The sequence below is a fragment of the Scylla paramamosain genome, chromosome 16 (assembly GCF_035594125.1).
Source record: "Scylla paramamosain isolate STU-SP2022 chromosome 16, ASM3559412v1, whole genome shotgun sequence".
Taxonomy (NCBI): Eukaryota; Metazoa; Arthropoda; class Malacostraca; order Decapoda; family Portunidae; genus Scylla; species Scylla paramamosain.
The window spans coordinates 11,356,198-11,375,709 of NC_087166.1; the positions used below are offsets into that span (position 1 = coordinate 11,356,198).

Below are 19,512 nucleotides of genomic sequence, written 5' to 3' on the forward strand. Positions count from 1 at the left end.
ATCTAGACTTATCTTGGTTACCGATGTGTGTGTGTGTGTGTGTGTGTGTGTGTGTGTGTGTGTGAGTTATCAGTTTTTACGGGGAAGATTGTGGAGAGGGAAGGCGGCAAGGAGGAGGAGGAAGTAACTCGTTGGCAGTTATCGCCAGGTTGGTCTGAGGTGATGTGGTGAACAACACGTCCAGAGAAACAAGACTGCGATACAGAGAAGGACAAGATAGTCACTGTTGTGACATCGATAGAAGCAAGACAGAGTTTTCATCTCTGAGAGACAAAGTCGACATTTTCGCGACATCAAGAGGGACAAGAAAGACAACTTAATTTGTAACACAGAAGGAAGCAAGATAAAGTTTTATAACATCGAGATAGACGAGGCGAATCATTTTGTGACATCAAGAAGGAAAAAACAGCAACTTTATAACATCGGGAGAACAGGGCAGAGATTCTTTTACAATATTGAGCAGATAATTTTGTGACATGAAGAGGGACAACACAGGCAATTTTGTAACATCGAGAGAAGCAAGACAGACTGCAACAACAAGAACCGGGAGGAAGCAGATCTTTTGCGACACCGAGAGGGATGAGACACGCAATTTTACAACATAAGGGACAAGATAGAACCTTTTGCGGTATCGAGGAAAGCAGGACAGACTCATTTGCGATTCTACCCAGTCTCCAACTCCTCTACTCAATCCCATTCTCTGAACAACCTTATTGTGTGGAAAACTGCAGCTCATTCCTCAGCTAGTGTGACTGATGGTTGCAGATTGCGAGTGGAAAGGAAAAGATTAACCTCAACGTTGCAGTGGGTGAATAGATACCCGAGTTGCATTCAGATTGAAATTACCTTGATATTCGCATCTACGTTGTCCAGCTACTAAAGGAGAGAGTGAAACGAGCAGTACAATTTCTTTTTTCGTAGATGTTAAGAAAATGCAACTGGTCCTTTTTTAAGAAATTAATGATACGAAAGTACCAAATTTACACAAAAAATCAGTTGAAGCTTGTTAGTTGAAGCTTGTATATGCCCTCTAGAACTTGAGAGAGAGAGAGAGAGAGAGAGAGAGAGAGAGAGAGAGAGAGAGAGAGAGAGAGAGAGAGAGAGAGAGAGAGAGAGAGAGAGAGTTATCATTAAGATGTCGTTGATGCAGAGTTATGAAAGTCATCACTCACTTCGAAACTAAAAAAACTTAACTATGAAAATACGGCGACGCTCATTCTTATCAGCACTCATTATTAACATGCAGAACATTTGGTGGAGTGTGCTGCTGATGCTGGTGACGGCCAGTGCTGCGGGAAGCAGAGGAGAACCAGTCATTTATAACATATCCCAATTATCTGAGGCAAACCCCACAGAAGACGAGGACAATGTAACTTCGGGAAAATATGATGGTTACTTTATGAATGGTAATATGGAAGAGAGACTGTTGACTGGGAAATATGAACACTTTATGGACGTTACTACAGAGATTTTACCAATGCCTGAGGAATATAATGCGTTTATGAATGTCACTACAGAGAGAAAACCGACGACTGAGGAATATGATGGGTACTCCGTGAATGCTCCTGCAAAGACGGTGGGGAGACTGTCCACTGAAGAATATAAGAAGCCTATGGATGTTACCACAAAGAGAACACCGTTGACTGAGGAATATAATGAGTACTTTGTGGGTCCTGCTGCAGAGGAGAGACTGTTCACTATAGAAAATAATACGAACTGGATGGGTTATGATACAGAGGAGAGACTGCCCACTGAGGAATATGAATGGCACACTATGGACAATACTACAGAAGTTGTCTTGCCTGAGGACCTGTTATGCTTTTGTCCTTACGAGGGGGAGTGCACAAGTAACATGCTGGGAAGCACCTACGTGATTAGAGGTGAGAAGGAGAGCGCACCCACAGCAGGAATGGTTGAAATATGTTTGTGCTTTTCATACCCCTTCTTACCCTCACCTGCATCCCTCCTTTGCCAACAGATGTCTTCAAAAACAGTGCTGCCGACAACATAACATCAGCAATTGACTACGTGGACAACAACCAGTGCCTTGAGGAGGATGGCTACCGCAGAGTTGCCTTGGAGACTGTGGAGGAGCTGAATTTCTTGGTGGAATGTATGCTCTGCAACTCAAAAACCTTCTTTGGTAGTAAGTGATGCACTCCACAATTCTCTCTCTCTCTCTCTCTCTCTCTCTCTCTCTCTCTCTCTCTCTCTCTCTCTCTCTCTCTCTCTCTCTCTTACGCAGGCTACACGTGTATTTTTTTTTTTTATGTAAAAGGTACATTGGCCTAGGAAAAAAAGAAAAAAAAAAAAAACGAAAAGGCCGATTTAGGTGTTAGTCCCCAAAGAGAATCCTCCCTCTTGAAAAGTGGTACATACTCGTACTTATTTCCTTAGGCGCTTACACTTGAAGTAGAGAAAATGCTTTATAGCAAAGAAAGGTGAAATTAATTATAGGAAAAAGATAATATAGTTGGCATTTTTTTTAAACAGATTCCCAGATGAAGAAGAACATCATGACAGCTGGGTTGGTGGAGGTGACTCAGACAGGGCTGCGGCCTCACCAAGTACTTGAAACACATGGTAAGCTGAAGACATGTGATTTCTGTTTGACACCAAGGACGAATCTGCCTGTGGGAACTGTATTTTCCTGTGTTCTGAGCACTTGAAAGAGGCTTGTCTATCTATTTATCTACCTATCTGAATATCTGTATAGGATCATATTTTGAAATACATGCGCCGCATCTTCACCTCCTTTAAAAGGCTCTATTGAAGTGATACGGTTTTATAACGATGTATTTAGTGACATTATAACATTTCTTCATTATTAATAGGAAAAAAAAAACAGTCTTCAGAACCTGACTGATTATTTCTGTGGCCTTTAAAAATAGTCGTGGTTAGAATTACGGGCTTATCGGGTCGGCAATCCCACAAAGAGCGGCCTAGGCAAAGCACCACACATTCTCACATGTCATTCACACCTCGCCAACCGTGGAGAAAAGCGAAAATCTCGTGATCTACTCTACTTTACCTCAACATTACACGTTGTAAAAATCTTATCACTACATTTTACACTTACTTATTTCCTTCCTTATCATGGGAAGTGTCCCATAGTATTATACTCATGACAGCAGTAAGTTTACAAGCCAGCTAGAAGTGAGTGATTCTGACCACACTATGACACTCTGAGTGGTATTTGCATGCATGGTGTCTTGTTTTTTTTTTTTTTTTTTTTTTTTTTTTTTTTGTGTGTGTTTTAGCTGATTTATGTGTTTAGTGTGAGATCGAATTGTTGGACCATGCGAGTTATTGGAATCATGTGCTTTTGTGTTGTGGTCAATGAAAGATCTGTCCATCTGTCTGTTTGTCCATCTATGTCTGTCTGTCTGTCTGTCGGTCTACCTATCTGTCTATCTATCTATCTCTATCTGTCTATCTATCTATCTATCCATTTATATTATTTTTATCTTTATCTGCCTATGTCAGTCTTTATGTATTCATCCATCCATCTATCCATCTATCTATCTGTCTATCTATATTTATCTATCTGTCTGTCTGTCTGTTTATCTATGCTTTCACTTTTCCAGCATCATCTCATCTCACCTCTTTCCCCAGCCACTTGGAAGGTTTGGGACGAAACAGTGGACGGCTCAGTGCCTGAGGAAGTGGTTCTGCTTAACTCTGTGAATGGCACCCCAGTGGACTCGGAGGAACCGCTGCGTGAAGGAACGTACTCCATCTTCTTGGTTGGGGATTTAAAGCTCCACTGTAATGAAGGTGAGAGTAGTGGTAGTTTTATGTTATCTTGGTGTCATGTCCCTCATTGGAGCTTTACGGAAATGATGTGTAATTTATCTGAAGGCTGAATAGATTGGTCATAAGAGGCATTCAGTTGACGTCAAACTCTTGGAAAGACACGTAGGGTAGATATGCGAGTTTAATGGATTGTAAGAACACAAGAACACGGGAAGCTACAAGAAGCCATCAGGCCTATACGTGGCTGTCCGTATTTCACCTACCGTCCTTAGTTTTTACTGATCATCCTCAATTTTCATATATCATCCCTTATTTCTACTGATTTTTTTTTTTTTTTTTTTTTTATACACGGGAAGTCCTCTATTTCCTCTTAGCATTCACTGTTTCCACCTGCCATCTTCTATTTCCACCTATCATCTGTTTCCACCTATTACCCTCAGTTTTCACTATTATTTCCTATTTCCATCTATCATTCTCAGTTTCCATCATTCATCCTATCAGTGAGACCATAATGATCACCAAAGCATAAATGATTTTTCAGGGAGTCAACCTTAACTTTCACATTACCTATCAGAATTCTTCTTTCACCATTTCCCTAGAGTCAGGAGGTGGCTGGCACCATGTATGAGTCTCCTCCAGTTGTTTCTGCCCCTTGCATCTTCCTCAATGACTCCCATCCTTCACAGTTTTACTGCAATTCCATCCCTTCATCTCACTGAATTAAGGAATGTCATTGGCTACTGTGTGAGATCAAATACACCTTTCCACTTCAGGTAGCAAGAACTACATCAGGTGGGGTCTCATGTCACACGAAGCAGTTGGGCTGGAGGAACTTGTTGGTTATGTTGTCTGTGAAAAAAAAGATGTGGTGTCTTCTGCTTTCACTCACACCACCAATACTGATACTGCTAATAGTGCTGTCTCCACCTACACTAATACCTCATCTACACCTGACCCGACTACCAGTGTCTCTCCAACTACATCCAACCCTACCATCAGTGAAACTCCAACTACATCCATCCCTACCATCAGTGAAACTCCAACAGCATCCACCCCTACCACTACTGAAATTTCAACTACATCCATCCCTACCATCAGTGAAACTTCAACTACATCCATCCTCACCACTTTCTTTTCAACTATATCCACTCCAATCACCACTGAAACTTCAACATCATCTGGTCTTAGCAGTACTCCCATCCCCACCTTCACCACCACCATCACCCCCACCAGCACCACCATTCCCCCTAACACTGACACATCTACTCACACGTTCCCCACCTCTGCTCTTCCCAGCACCACTACTTCCCCTATCACTAGCTCCACTGCCCCCACCACCATGTTCCCCATCACTACTCCCCCCAGCACCACTGCTTCCCCTTTCTCTAGCTCTGCCACTGACACCACAATCCCCACCACCACTACCTCTACCACTGACACCACTACCCCCACCACCACCACCCCCATTCCTTCTACTACCACTACCACTGACACCACCATCAGCAACACTACCCCTTCTGTCACCACCACCACCATCCCAGTTACCACAACACCCATTCCTACCACTACAACCACCACTACCACTACTGCCACTACTACAACCACCACCACCACCACCACCACCACATCTCCTACTGTTCCCATTAAAGGTGAGTGGCAGAATTGGTAAGATAACATGACATAGGCACAGTATTGTGAGATATATAGGGAAGTTGTGTTAATTCGTTGCAGTTCTTCTAACACTGTGTTCTCTTCCTTCACAGAATGTTGTCACCTTTCGGTAAGACATTGAGGAAAGGAGCATGATGCAGTGTGTTAACTATTGTGATGATTAGATGATACAAATATGCAGGAGTCTCGATTAAATCACCTCAACAGCTAAAAAAGGTCATCTCTTTTGATTCTATAATTCATAATTCTTTTTGGATGTGGCATGTTGAGTGTTTTTATCTATGTATTTATTTACTTGCTATGCCTAGATGTAAAATGCCTAAACTCCTGGAGTGTAGTATGGTGGTCCATGAGACTGTCCCTTTCCACCATGGGTTGATGGGGCTGAGAATGTGTATGATGTGTGTTTGAGTATTGCTTTGTCAAGGCCACCTTGTATAGGATTGCTGGCTTGGTATATAGATAGATAGATTTAGGTATTTTTTGTTTATATTTATTTATTTATTTTTCCCCCTTTGCCTGTCTCCTTGATGTATGAAAGAAGAAAAGTGGTGTTGCTTTGAAGGACAGGAGTAAACACAAACACACATCCATGCACAGTATCTATTTCCCTCTACTTGTTCTCTCTCTCTCTCTCTCTCTCTCTCTCTCTCTCTCTCTCTCTCTCTCTCTCTCTCTCTCTCTCTCTCTCTCTCTCTCTCTCTCTCTCTCTCTCTCTCTCTCTCTCTCTCTCTCTCTCTCTCTCAATATGATACACCTACTGTCTCTGTTCACCTCAGAGTGGGGCCTTGCTGTGTCCTGGGTCAGCACTGTCTGAGAGTTGTCCGTCTGGTTACTCTGGCTTTCGTCGGGTCATATGCGAACATGGAGAAATACAGGAGGTTGAGGATCGCTGCATTGCTGACTGGATCAATGATGTTAATTCCATGGTGAGTGATGAGATGTTGAGCACCAGAGGGAAGTAGAGAGGATAAAAAAAGGGAACTGAACATGGTAGTGCAAGATTTGTCATGTTTCATGCAGATGTGAAAAATTAGAATTTAGGTGCTGTGTAATTTGTGGGTGGGTGGGGAGGAACCTTCTGCTGTACTTTCCTCTCATCCATTAATAGTTAGTGCAAAAAAAGTTATCAAAGGGAGGCAAGAATTTAGGAGTTCAGCTTCTATGGGTGGGTAGGAAGGAGCCTTCTGCTCTACTATCCTGTCTCCTATAGTATAGTTACCCAAACAACCTTAGTAAGAGCTTGAAGATCTGCTTCTGTTTTTCCTCCCTTAGTTGTCATTCATATATTTGCCAAACAGTCACTTGTATGAAAGGGAATAACAGCAAGCAATGTGATATTTACCTTGCAGATCAATGCTGGCAATACAAGTGTGGTGGACATTGCTGACATTGTGCAGAATAACACAGACAAGGACTCCAACATCACTGGCACCGACCTCACCTGTATAGTGTCCATCATCAACAACATGACCAGTCTGCTAGAGCTGGAGGTCAGTGCCATGCCCCTCACTGTTAGACATTCCATAGAAATCTCCTGAAGCGCTCTGTCTCTGCCATTGACTCTCCCATTTGCTTCCCTCACTCATGACAGATTGCAAACTCGACGGATAGTGATGCTCAGTCCACACAAGAGCTGATCCAGAATTACACGACCAAGCTGGTGAGGATAGAAGGGAATCTCTTCACCCATGAAGCTGTGTGGGATAGTCTTGGCAAGGTTAGTAACTGAATAGTAGTAGTAGTAGAAGTACTCGTAGTAGTAGTATTAATAGTAGTAGTAGTAACAGTAGTAGTAGTAGTAGCAATTTGTATAGTCAGATCTTAATTTACAAATCTTTAGTTTACAAATTTTATTATCAGTTATGAATGAAGAAGTTTGCATCTTTCATCCTTCAGTTTCTTATCTCTTCTCCTATTTACCTCCTACATTTACATTCTTAGATTTTTACTTTTCCCCTCATCCTTATCTCACATTTTATCATCACATATATTATTTACAATACATTTAAGTATCTGACTGTCATAATTTATGTGTAATACCTAACCTTTTGGTGGATGTTAAAGAATATGAATCAGAATTTTAATCTCTATTACTTCAGGAGAATTCAAGTCAACTGGGGTCATCTCTTCTTCATGACCTTGAGAAAACAGGCTTCATTTTGGCCAGTCAGGTTGAGAATGACATTCTGAACTTCAGTGACTCTCTTCTGAACTTCACCGTCCTCTCCAGACCAAGGTACTCTTGTGCAGGAAGGAGGAACTTATCTGATGTATCTAAATTGTAGTAATAATTATTGATTTTCATTACTTTCTTTCTGACTTTCCTTGACTTGTTTTATTTCTTCCTGCTTTTCTACTTGTAATTTTCATCCTACTATTTCCTGTTGCCTTAGGAATGAGTTGGCTGGCAGTGAAGTGTACTTCCCCGGGCAATCCTCAGACACATTCATCCGCCTGCCAGAGGACTTTGAGAGTGAGCTTGAGGGGACTCAGGGCCGGTTGGTGGGGTTCTTCCTGGACCAGGGGGCTGCCTCCCACGCCCTTCCTGCCGCCCTTAATGCGTGGGTGACTCCCTGAGTAGTAATGCTTCACTCCCTTCATAATGCAAACTTCTTCCTTTCATTAACTAACACAGCATTGTCTCTGCCTTCTTTCACATCTAACACAGCATTATCTCAAGACTTTCTTTCATCAAGTACCAGAACATTGTCTCAGCTTTCTTTGCTTTTAGTAACTACCACAGCATTACTTTTGGTCTTCTTTCCTTTCATTAACTAACACGGCATTGCATCTGCCTTCCTTCATTTCAACATGTAACAACTTGCATGAAGGACCACAGCATTGCTTCAGCTTCCCTTCATTTTGGTAACTAACACACCACTTTCTTTCAAGAAATAACGCTATTAACCCAAAAGACTTCCTTTCTTTACTCAACACAGCATTTTTAGCCTTCCTTTTGGTATCTTCAGCTTTTCTTTCATCATCCAAAACAGCATTCTCTCCTCCCTCAGCCTTCCTTTCATCAACTAACACAACATTGTCTCCTCCGTCAGCCTTCCTTTTTTATCAGCTAACACAGCATTCCCTCCCTTCTTCAGCCTCCCCAACAAAATGGACCCCAAGGAGATCAATGGTCTTCTCATTAGCATGACTCTGGGCTCTTTCAATCACTCTGTGTCTTTCCACGAGGGCAGCCAGGTGTCTCTTCGCTTCAAGCACACCTACAGGGAGTCTGGGCCCTACTACAGGTATTACTTCCCTCAAAGCTCTTCCACACTATGTGCAATTTGATAATAAGCATGTTTTGTTTATGATTTTTTTTTATCTTGTTTTCCTTGATTTTTTTTTTATACTGAATATCTTTTTTTTTAGGTCTTTTTTTTAATGAACTTTTTTTTACCTTCCTTTCCAGTAGGTCTTTCTTTCTATGGGTATTTGTTGTCCATAGCCAGTACCCCTCTTATATAAAAAAATTATTTCTGTCTCCATTACTTCCCCGCATATTTGCTTTTCTCTCTTTCCTACTTTCCTTGGTGCATTTATGGTTTTCTTACTTCTCCCTTCACCATTTGCAATATGTATAGTTGCCAGAAGTAGTATTGTATTCCATAAAATGTCTCAGACTAAATAAAGACAATACCTTCACTCCTTGCATCTCCAGTTCTTGGTCTATAGTTCATTAGTTCATATATTCAACTGGGTCTGTAGGAATTAGATGCTCTGGTGACACTACATCTTGGGGCTCCTGTATTAACCACTTCCTTGCACCTTCTTATTAACTTGTGTGTTCATTTTATCTCTCAGTGTCACTTAATTTCTGTTGATCAAGTGTCTTATTGTTATCATTGTCAGGGACTTAAATGTCACTTTCTATTTGTCAAGTGTCTTGTTATCACTGACAGGAACTTTAATGTCACTTTTTATTTCTCAAGTATTTCATTATTGTCATCACTGGCAGGGATCTGTACCGGGAACGTCGAGAGGGAGAAGTGCCCAGCAGGATTCCAGGATCTGCTGCGTGTGTTTACTGGGATCCTAATGCAAGGTGTGTGTGTGTGTGTGTGTGTGTGTGTGTGTGTGTGTGTGTGTGTGTGTGTGTGTGTGTGTGTGTGTGTGTGTGTGTGTGTGTGTGTGTGTGTGTGTGTGTGTGTGTGCCTGCCTAGTAAAATTCTTAGGATCAGTAATCAGGATAGAACAAGAAATAATGGGTTCAAGCTTGAAAAAGTTAGGTTTAAGAGATAGGAAGGAATTGGTTCTCAAATAGTGATAGATGAATGGAATGGATCCAATAACCAGGTCTTTAGTGTTGAATCATTAGGGAGCTTTAAAAAAAAAAGACTAGAAAATTTATGGATGGTGATGATAGGTGGAAATAGGTATGTTTCTTGCAGGGACTGCCACATGTAGACCTGATGGCTTCTTGAAACTTCCCTTATTTTCTTATGTTCTTAGTAGCACGCAGTTTACAGATGAAATTATGCTCATGAAGTCCAGTCTCTGTGTATGTTATTGTAGGGACATGCAAGGAAGTTCTAGTGATCATATCACTTTACTAATATTAACTTACTGTAGAATTTTGATGGGAGAGATGATTAATCAACCTTTCCTTTGTCTCCTTCCTCTCTTTCCTGCAGCATCTGGGTCAGCAATGGCTGTGTGCTTGTCAACACCAGCCGGGATGTGACATACTGCAACTGCTCCCACCTGTCCATGATCTCAATTATCACTGATGTGCACCAGTATGTGGTAAGCCGGTGCTTCTGAAGGTGCCATTTTCATTTTTACTGTACTCTTTAGTGGCTGACATATTCAGTGAATTTTCTTTTAGTCCTTGTTGCCCTTGGCCAGACCATCTGTCACTTAGAATAGAAAACTTTCTTATCTTTTTACTTTGATTGTGCTTGTCTCTTTAAGCCTTTGTTCTTAAATTATTTGTTTTTTCATCATGACTACTTTGAGACTACAAAATTGGTTATTCAGATTCTTATGGGTATTTTCCCTTTGATGATGAAGAATTGTTGTGTAATTATAGAAACATCACATAAAAGAGAAGAGCACAAATTCTTGTTGGTACTGTAATGAGTTATGTGTATGGTGTAGGTGGAGGCACAGTGTGGAGAGTGGAGAGTGAAAGGGAAGATACGATAAGGGTCTTTCAAAGTTGTGATTTCCTCAGGGCCGAGATTTTGCCTTAGATGTGCTGGGAACAGTGCTCTCCTCCCTCTCCTGCATCTTCCTTCTTCTTGCTACATGCATCCTCCAGTTCTGCAAGTAAGTGAGGCTCTGCAGAAAGATAAGACAGTCTCTTCTGCATAATCTAACAAGCTGCAGAGACATGGCAGACTCCTTGTGCTTCCCTTCAGGTGTTATACAGCACTAAATACTCCTTGTGTTCTGATTACAGGGGTGTGCAGCCTAGCCCACGCATCTCCATCACCAAGCAGTTATGCGTCTCCCTCTTCTTGTCCCATCTCTTCCTCATCTTCTTCCTTGACAGGGACATCCTCAAGCTCTCTGATGTAAGTTGAGAGGAATGAACAAACATCACTCTTGCCTCTCAGATACATCTTTTAATTCATCTCAACATTCTTTCTCCTATACTCTGGCAGGTGGGCTGTGAGGCAGTGGCTGGCATGCTGCATTACCTCCTCACTGCCAGCATTTGTTGGATGCTGGTAGAGGGCCTGCAGCTCTTCCACACTGTCCACTTCACTCTCGACCCAACAAGTTTCATGGTTGTTTATTGGTCAGTAAACCCCACAAAGCTGTAGAGTTGTGAAATAATTATGTGATGTAGTCCCTTTCCACTGGGAACCAATGGGGGTAAGACTAATGTGAATGGTATGTGTGTGAATATGTGTTGCCTTGTCTGGGCCATCCCCATGTGGAATATAGATACGTTGATAATGTAAGATATTAAATCATGTTATTTATAATTCTTTAAATTTTACAAAGAACATTATCCTTTCAATAAATAATGATGTTTTACATAGAGGAAAGGTCATGCTGTCTGTCTGAACGAATTTGAAGAGATTTAAACACTGAGTACAATAGGAAATAATTCAGTTGCTCCAATAAGCTCATGCATCTTCTTTCACCAGGATGATAGGATATGGGGTGCCATTGGTGGTGGTGCTGGTCACACTGCTTGTCTCCTTCGGGTCCTGCCAGTGGAATACGCAAGAGGCTTATGGAGACAGTGAGTAGTAAGTATTTAGGCTGCAGAATAGATACAGTAACATTATAGTGCATACACTTTTCTGTTCTACTGTCTTCTGCATTACTACTCTGCAATTCTATTTTCCTTCTTTCTCCATTATAATTCACACAATTCACACATAGTCCATTAAGTCTATTACTATTTTTCTACATACTTTCACTATTTTAGTCCATACACTTTACCTATTATATCATAAGTCACACAGCATACTATTATCACTGCTGTACATTATTTAGTCCACTAGGTTTCTTTTTTTATTAGGCAAAGCAATCATACTCAGACTACTGTTTATGTCTTAACTTATTGGATGAACTATCTGGGCCTTATATTTGTCATTATCATTACTGTTATGATTTGTGATTGTAAAATGTGACCCACTCCTCTCTTCTTTCATAGCTGCTGGCTCACTGCAGAGGAAGGATACATATGGGCATTCACTGGGCCCCTGGTGGTGGTCATTGTGGTGAGTTAGTGGCCAACAGTCATCCTCCATGAACCTCTTGATTACACAACTGGAAAGAGGAAGAGATGACAGGATATTGTTGGTTCATAGGATCACTTGAAGGGAAACTAACAGAGTGGATTGATTTGTAATTACAGAAACCTAATCCAGTAATGATTAGTATTTAACTTTCTCATGAAGGAAGGGAAAGATAAAGTTGGTATATTTATGCTTAATCTCTTATTTTTACTTAAGAAAACTGATTTCATGTATTTAAGAAAGGGGACCACATTTTTTGTTTAAGAAAGTTGACCCCACATTTTTAAGAAAGTGGACATCATTGTTGTGTTACCATGTTTCAGTCAGTCAACCTACCTTTGTCTCCTAGGCCAATGCCATCTTCATGGTGAGTGCCCTTCGCTCCGCTGCCATCCTCACGGCAAACAAGAGGAAGTCCCTGCACCACCGCATCATGTGAGTAGCACTTTAGTGCATCACTCTGGAAAACTCACCCACAATAAATTATGAAACATGTGAAAGCCTTGACAAACAAATATGAGCTGCATAATTCTGTAAAAGTAATGCATTCTTGTGTATTTCCTTTGAGAACTTTTCAATGCTTTGGAACTGATGCATAACAACAAATATGACTAATGTGAAAGCCTTGACAGACAGTGGTAGATATAAGGTGAGTGATTCTATAAAAGCAATCTGTTCTTGTGTATTTTCTTAAGACAGAAATATAGCCTGATAGTTTTTTTTTTTTAGAGTAATTAGTATTTTATGGGAGGGCAGTGTTTTTGGCATGCTCTTGAAGTTTCATATGTTCTTGTAATAGAGTTTGCTTTGTCAATAAACTACTACTATTACTTGCTTTCCTTTGCTTGCAGGTTGTACATCAAGGGCAGTTTCTCCCTCAACTGTGTCCTGGGAGTGACTTGGGTGTTTGGTCTCCTCTACATCAACAGTAACCACTTCTTTGCCTATGTGTTCACCATCCTGAATGCCTCCCAGGTGAGTGGAGCATCTTCAGTGCTGAGAAAGAAGGGCTGCAGAGATAGACTCAGGGAGATGTGACAGGAGTGAATTGCTTTGATGGAATGGATAATGTAGTGTGGGAATGTTTTGTTATAATATGAAAGACTAAGATTAAGAAGGAAAGAAGATATGTAGTAGTTACAGAGATACGTTTTTCCAGGGAGTGATGATCTTTGTGTTTAACTGTGTGCTGAATGAGAATGTGTGGACAGCATTCATCTCTTCCCTGCCTGCCACACTCAGACGACGACTCACAAAGAGGGTGAGGCACTGGTGTTGAAGCTGTTTGAATTGACTCGAGTTGATGGATGGCCTGAAGTGTTTCATTGAAAAGTTTGATAATTTTTTATTATATCTCACTTTGTCTTGCTCATTTGATGGATGACCTTAGTGTTTGAGTAGTTTATTTTTTATTTATTTATTTATTTTTTTTATGTCTGTTAGTCAGTTGATGGATGAGCTGAAGTATTTAGTAGTTTGATCTCTATTTTGATTTCTGTCTCTCTGACTCAGTTAATACATGGCCTTAAGTATTGCATTATCAGCTGAGTAGTTTAATTCATTATATTTTTTTTGTCACCCACTTTGTCTTTCTTTTGCTCAATTGATAGATGACCTGAAGTATCTCACAGAATAGTTTAATCTCTGTCTCTTACTTTGTCTCTAGTATTTGTATGTTGATGTTTGCCCTAATACATTTCTGATACAAGTCATATATTCTGTGGTAAAGAAGCACTGCCTTGTCTCTCTGTGCATTGTAGATTATTCGTAAGAGATAAACTTAACATATTTCTTTCATCTGTTGCCCTGACAAGGCTTCAGACAAAGGACTAACATCTGGCAGGGTAACTTCAGGGGGCTGTAGTACCCTAAACAAGCCAAGCAGCTCTCCTGTCCACCACCACAGCAGTCTTCAGCCTCCACCTCGCAGATCCCGCCCCACCCATCAGACAGTGCAGCTCAATAATTCGCATCTCATTCCCCTCGGCCACCAACATCACCACCATGACCTTACCAGCCTCAGATCCCAGACAGATATGATGGAACTTGATAGGTTTGTGCCACCTGAAGAGGTTCTACTGGTGTCAATAATAGTGATGGTAATACATTAATGATAAAAGTGATGGGTGAAACTGAGATGTTCTTAATGCAATAAATTCTGAGTTTTGTGAATTTCAAATACCTTATGATAAAGAGTGATAACCAAAACTGGAGATACTCTTAATGCAATAATTTCAGAGTTGGTTTTGTGAATTCTAAGTATCTTGATGAATGTCTACAGGAAGAATTAACACAATTTATTATAATCATAACTCACAGTTGTGTTTGCTTGTTACAATAGACTAAAAGTGATATATGACACACTGGAGACTAAACAAGACAAGATAAGGAAAACAAAACGAAATAGAGTAAAAAATTTGATTATCTCAGGAGTTGTCAGTATGCATAAATTAATCTTTCACCTCCCTCACAGCAGCAGGCAACGGTTCCCCTTGGCTGGGGACACACAGTACTCTGCCTCCTCCAGGTGGGTGCTTGTGGTGAATCTCCTTGCCCTTTCATTTATTTATAGATTAGAGGTGTTTCTGCGAAATTAAGGAACTATTTCATGCTGTTGTCTGATCAAACATAGGAAGTACATTGGTTTTTGAGACTCCTCCTTAAAGCAATCTTTTCTTCAAAATTAAGAAAGTATTCCATGCTGCTTCATAAAGAAAAAAAAAGTTATTTCAGAGATATTTCCAAGACCCTTTTTAAGTCATTATTTCTTCAGTGTAACAAGAAACCAGTACACTTAATCAGAAGAAATGTAGGTATAGTGGAAGGACAAAAAAATATGGATTAGTTACCTACTTCCCTCACTTATGTCAGCTTGATGTACAGGAGTCATGACAGAAGCCAAAGGGAGGAAGAGAAGTGGCACTATCCTTCCTTCAATGCTGATGTGCTAAGTGAGGCATTCACCAGTGTGGCCTCCTTACCCCACAAGCCACCGAGACACACTGCTCGTCCACCCCAGGAAGCTGTCAGGTGAGGCCAATATCATTATTATTCTCATCATGTGTAACAGTGATGTGTGATAAATGCATCTGTTATCATTTCTATTCTGTTGTAGTTGCTTATCAGATTTCATCCATTGTCACTGTAGCATGTCATAATTATTACACACTCTATTTATTTCTCTGACGAGATGTGATGTGCAGAGTATTTGATCTTGGCACTTACTCAACCAATGCCAAAAGTTTTCCTAAACAACTTACCTCCAGGCGAGGCTCATTGCTGGCAAGGGTGTCGCTGTCAGACCACAGAGTCTCCAGAAGGAAGGACAGCCAGTGGTCAGCCGAGACACAGATCTCATTTATATCAGGTGAGGCTGCAGTGTTCAGAATCTCAAATGTGTGTGTGAGATTGCTGCTTCAGTAAATGCATATGTGCATAGTTAAGTTAGATACCTTTAGTGTATGTAGTTTGTCCTTATCAGAATTATGTGGGAGCACTTTAAATCTTGATATACATACCTAGCACATAGTGCTGTTTGATTGTCTCATTCTGGGCTGTAGCATGTTGGGGAGGCTGGAGGGTCATCATAAATATGAAGTCTACCTTCCAAATTCTTACAGATGGAAAATCCAGCCGCAAAAGCTCTCTGGACTCCTCTTACACTGAAGGTCATAATTCTTCCTCTCCATCTTCCTCTGCCTCCTCTTCGCCCTCAATCAATTGCCCATCAAACTTCCTCAGCAGCTTTGAGCAGTCCCAGAGGATCTACCCCAGCCACAGGGACCTAAGCAGCCCTCACCTTGCTCCCACTGATGATGTGCAGCGCTTCATCCACACCATCCCAGAATGTGAGGAGAGGAGCCCTTCTTCTGAAAAAACCTTCCATTTTTCCTAAGCTGTTATAACCAACTGGACTTATCATTGAACAAATGTGGTTCTTTTGAGCACTTATTGCATGGCAGTGTGGTTATAGGTATTTGAAGATAGAAAGAACATGTAGGTCCAGATTTGCATAAAGTGGGAATGTGGCAACACTATTGCATACTATTGTGTAGTATACTGACCTGTGCTACCCATGATGCTGGCTGATCTTTTTGCTAGTGTAGAGATACAAGGCATCAGGTGCCTACACATCTATTTTCTGCCTATTGTAAAAGGTGACTAGAGGTCCCTTCACATACATCAGTAACAAATCAGCTCTGTCAGTTCAGCACTTTAGTGTCGGTGAAAAAAATATCGCTACTTTGAATTCGGCTGAGTTCACATACATCTGGCACAGTTATGTGTTTTGAGTCTGTCAGTTCTGTCTCCATTCCATGAAAAAAAATATTGTCACCACCTATTTCCTTGTGTTTTACAGACACTGGATGATTGCTGTGCATGATGAATGCACTTTCTTTTTTCTTCCACGCCTCACTTTCATTTCTTCAGCTTATGCTCAGCCTCTTCCTCTTCATCAAGAATTATTGCAGCCATTGCTAATTCAGTGTCTTGACCATCTTGTAAATCACTGACACAGTATGGATGTGTGTGAAGAATTGTCACTGAAGCATCACAGATTTCACTGACACTGAACAGACATGGAACTGATATGTCACTGATGTGTGTGAATGGGCCTTAAGAGGGATGGAACACAAGGACCTGGGATCTTCAAATTGTTCCTGTGATGACACAAGTATGCATCGTGAGCAGACAATTCACTTTTGCCAGCACTCTGGATTAGATGCCTCATCTTTGCTGCCTTCCCTTTATGCAGATGTCAGCCTGCTAGACAGGTATATGTATATTACAGAATCCTGTGAGAAAAATGATTTTGCTTTAGATTTGCCTTATCTGAATTTGCTTGAGTTGAGATCTGATAGGTTATAGTTAACTAGTCTCACTCTGTAAATAAAATAAATTTTTCTTCCTTTAATTACCAAAGTATATTTATTATCATATCTTATTGACAGCAGTCATGTTCAGTGTGCACCAATGCCATTGCATGACTTCATACTACTTATCAAGTGCATCTACTCCCTGATTGTAACTTAATATAATCTGGAGGAGTATGATTTCTCCATTTTGTGACTAGAAGATGCTTCCTGGTTTTGCTATGTGGAAGAGATGAGAGTTAAGTAATTTCTTACCAATAACTGACAATTAAGAATGGAAAGACCGAGACCCTCTTAACCTATGCAAGTGATGAACGCTTGCTGTGACTTCTCTCCAATTTCTATATACTTAGTAATCAGCTACATTTCATGCAATGAATGCCTACAAGTTTCTTGATCAATTAGTTGGATGGGCAAAACAACAGTGTTTGAAGCATGGTCTTCAAATGGTACTCACCACACTTGGACACACTTGGACAGTGTTCTGCTGGTGAAAAAAAGCATGGGTTCAGGTCCCTCTCAAGGGAGTGGGGTGATCACATTGGCCAGCTGCTTATTGTTGCCTGAGTTTTGCTCATCTTATAACACCTCATGTACTGAAACACTGAGAAACTTGTGTAAAGTATTAGGCCATGAGAGGGAGTGGCTGGAAACTGAACTACTGACAGCACTCATTGACAACTCAGATTCTGCTGATCAGGCCAAGATGATCACAAATGGATGCTGGTCTACAATGACCATCCTCCCACTATATGTTTACTTTGGCAAAGCCTATTTTTGAGATTAGTACCCAAAAGGTACTGATATTAGCACTTGAAAAGTACCAAGTAATGAGATTAGCACCTGAAAGACAATGAGATTACTACCTGAAAAATAATGGGATTAGCACCTGTAAGGTAATGAGATTAGCACCTGAAAGGTAATGAGATTAGCACCTGAAAGATAATTAGATTAGCACCTGAAAGGTAATGAGATTAGCACCTGAAAGGTAATGAGATTAGCACCGGAAAGGTAATGAGATTAGCAGCTGAAAGACAATGAGATTAGCACCTGAAAGGTAATGAGATAAGCACCTGAAAGGTAATGAGATTAGCACCTGAAAAATAACGGGATTAACACCTGGAAGGTAACGACTTTATCACCTGAAAGGTAATGAGATTAGCAGCTGAAAGGTAATGAGATTAGCACCTGAAAGATAATGAGATAAGCACCTGAACGGTAACGTGATTAGTACCTGAAGGTAACGAGATTAGCACCTGAAAGGTAACTTGATTAGTACCTGAAAGGTAATGAAATTAGCACCTGAGAGATAATGAGATTAGCACCTGAAAGGTAAGGTGTTATTATAATAAAACACCACGTCTCCACTCATCTTTAATAAATTATTGTGATGAGGATGAAAGGTGGAAATTGGTAGATATATTTCATGCAGGAACTGCCATGTGTAGGCGTGATGGCTTCTTGCCGCTTCCCTTATTTTTCTGGTACTCTTATGCGGCAGATTCCATCTCCTAAACGTCCAGTTCTTTTCTGTTTTGGCAATCTGCACGTATCTGATTGGCACCATTGCTTTAACAGGCGACGCTGCCCAACTTGTTCGTATATCTTGCCATCTTGAGTCCAGTTCCTGCAAAACGAAGGAAAAATAGGTTGCAGTCAGCATACTGTAGCAGATAAATAACATGAATTGAATCTTTAAGTTTTGTACAACCCATATAAAGTTACAATGTAAACTACACTAAACAGACATAGCTTCCCACTGAGGTCCTCTGTGTAGTCACGGTTATTTAATCTGCATTTCGTCCCCACTGTTCAGGGCATTGCTTTTGAATAATTTAGATAATAAGAGTAACTGCAAGGGAAAAACGTGATTATCCTAACATCCTAGTGCCTTCATGTCCTAGGATACCAAGTTTGTCCTTATCTGGACCCAATAATGTCCCGTGCTGTCCCGCGATGAGATGTGCCTGGGTACTTACCTGAGGGGAACAAGAACACGTGTCCTTATTCATCTTATTCATGAGTCTCAGTAATTAATCATATTTCAAACTTTAACCCTTTCAATGCTAGATGTCAATCTACAACTTTTAAGATATATTTTTCTACTATAATTTTTGGTAGCGTAGTAGTTTAAATTAACTTTTTTTTTTTTTTTGTTAATCCCTTATCACGTCAAACTCGCGTTTCCCTTCTAACTACCGGCCGGTCATTATATAAACCTCAGTATAATCTAACACCAGCGTTTACCTCACATCAGGGATTCATACTCAACATAGACAAGAGATGGGGGGGTAGGGTGTGGAAGTGAGAGAGAATCTATCACCAACGTACACTATCACTTTAAACCACGTGGCAGCGAGAGACCCCGACACGCACAACCTCCTCTCACTGCATTCAGACAAGCAAACGCTAATTTTCTTGTCAGCAGAATCGTTGCCTCTGGTCTGTTCGTATCCTTAATAGCCTTTTAGACTAACACATCCGTATAGCTATTATATCCTCGCGTT

General features: G+C 40.7%; 1 protein-coding gene and 2 long non-coding RNA genes across 11 annotated transcripts; 1 reads left to right on the forward strand and 2 right to left on the reverse strand.

Annotated features, from left to right (window-relative positions):
* The first annotated feature begins 118 nt into the window (after positions 1-118).
* Positions 119-17,046, forward strand: LOC135108034 (adhesion G protein-coupled receptor L3-like). 7 transcript variants are annotated; one of them, XM_064018609.1, is made up of 27 exons: positions 119-1,880; positions 1,979-2,146; positions 2,494-2,583; positions 3,616-3,777; positions 4,530-5,405; positions 5,520-5,536; positions 6,207-6,356; positions 6,780-6,920; positions 7,022-7,147; positions 7,530-7,666; positions 7,824-7,991; positions 8,529-8,678; positions 9,389-9,475; positions 10,065-10,176; positions 10,607-10,701; positions 10,835-10,949; positions 11,040-11,176; positions 11,532-11,636; positions 12,047-12,113; positions 12,481-12,566; positions 12,983-13,106; positions 13,291-13,392; positions 13,946-14,184; positions 14,605-14,658; positions 15,003-15,161; positions 15,398-15,498; positions 15,752-17,046. In XM_064018609.1, exons 1-27 carry the CDS (start codon positions 1,196-1,198, stop codon positions 16,024-16,026), a joined length of 4,728 nt encoding a protein of 1,575 aa, XP_063874679.1. In that variant the 5' UTR covers positions 119-1,195; the 3' UTR covers positions 16,027-17,046. The 7 variants fall into 7 exon arrangements, with proteins under 7 accessions (XP_063874679.1, XP_063874682.1, XP_063874681.1 ...); XM_064018612.1 differs by having other exon boundaries at positions 15,015-15,161; XM_064018611.1 differs by having other exon boundaries at positions 14,608-14,658.
* On the reverse strand, positions 11,337-15,769 carry LOC135108035 (uncharacterized). 3 transcript variants are annotated; one of them, XR_010272110.1, is made up of 7 exons: positions 15,392-15,769; positions 14,985-15,154; positions 14,594-14,716; positions 12,963-13,127; positions 12,468-12,591; positions 12,029-12,162; positions 11,337-11,594 (listed from the first exon to the last, which is right to left on the reverse strand). It is a non-coding gene; the product is annotated as an uncharacterized LOC135108035 (long non-coding RNA). The 3 variants fall into 3 exon arrangements; XR_010272109.1 differs by having other exon boundaries at positions 14,981-15,154; XR_010272111.1 differs by having other exon boundaries at positions 11,996-12,162; positions 14,981-15,154.
* Positions 16,803-19,472, reverse strand: LOC135108036 (uncharacterized). Its single transcript, XR_010272112.1, has 3 exons — positions 19,337-19,472; positions 17,463-18,632; positions 16,803-16,927 (listed from the first exon to the last, which is right to left on the reverse strand). It is a non-coding gene; the product is annotated as an uncharacterized LOC135108036 (long non-coding RNA).
* Between the last annotated feature and the right edge of the window lie 40 nt (positions 19,473-19,512).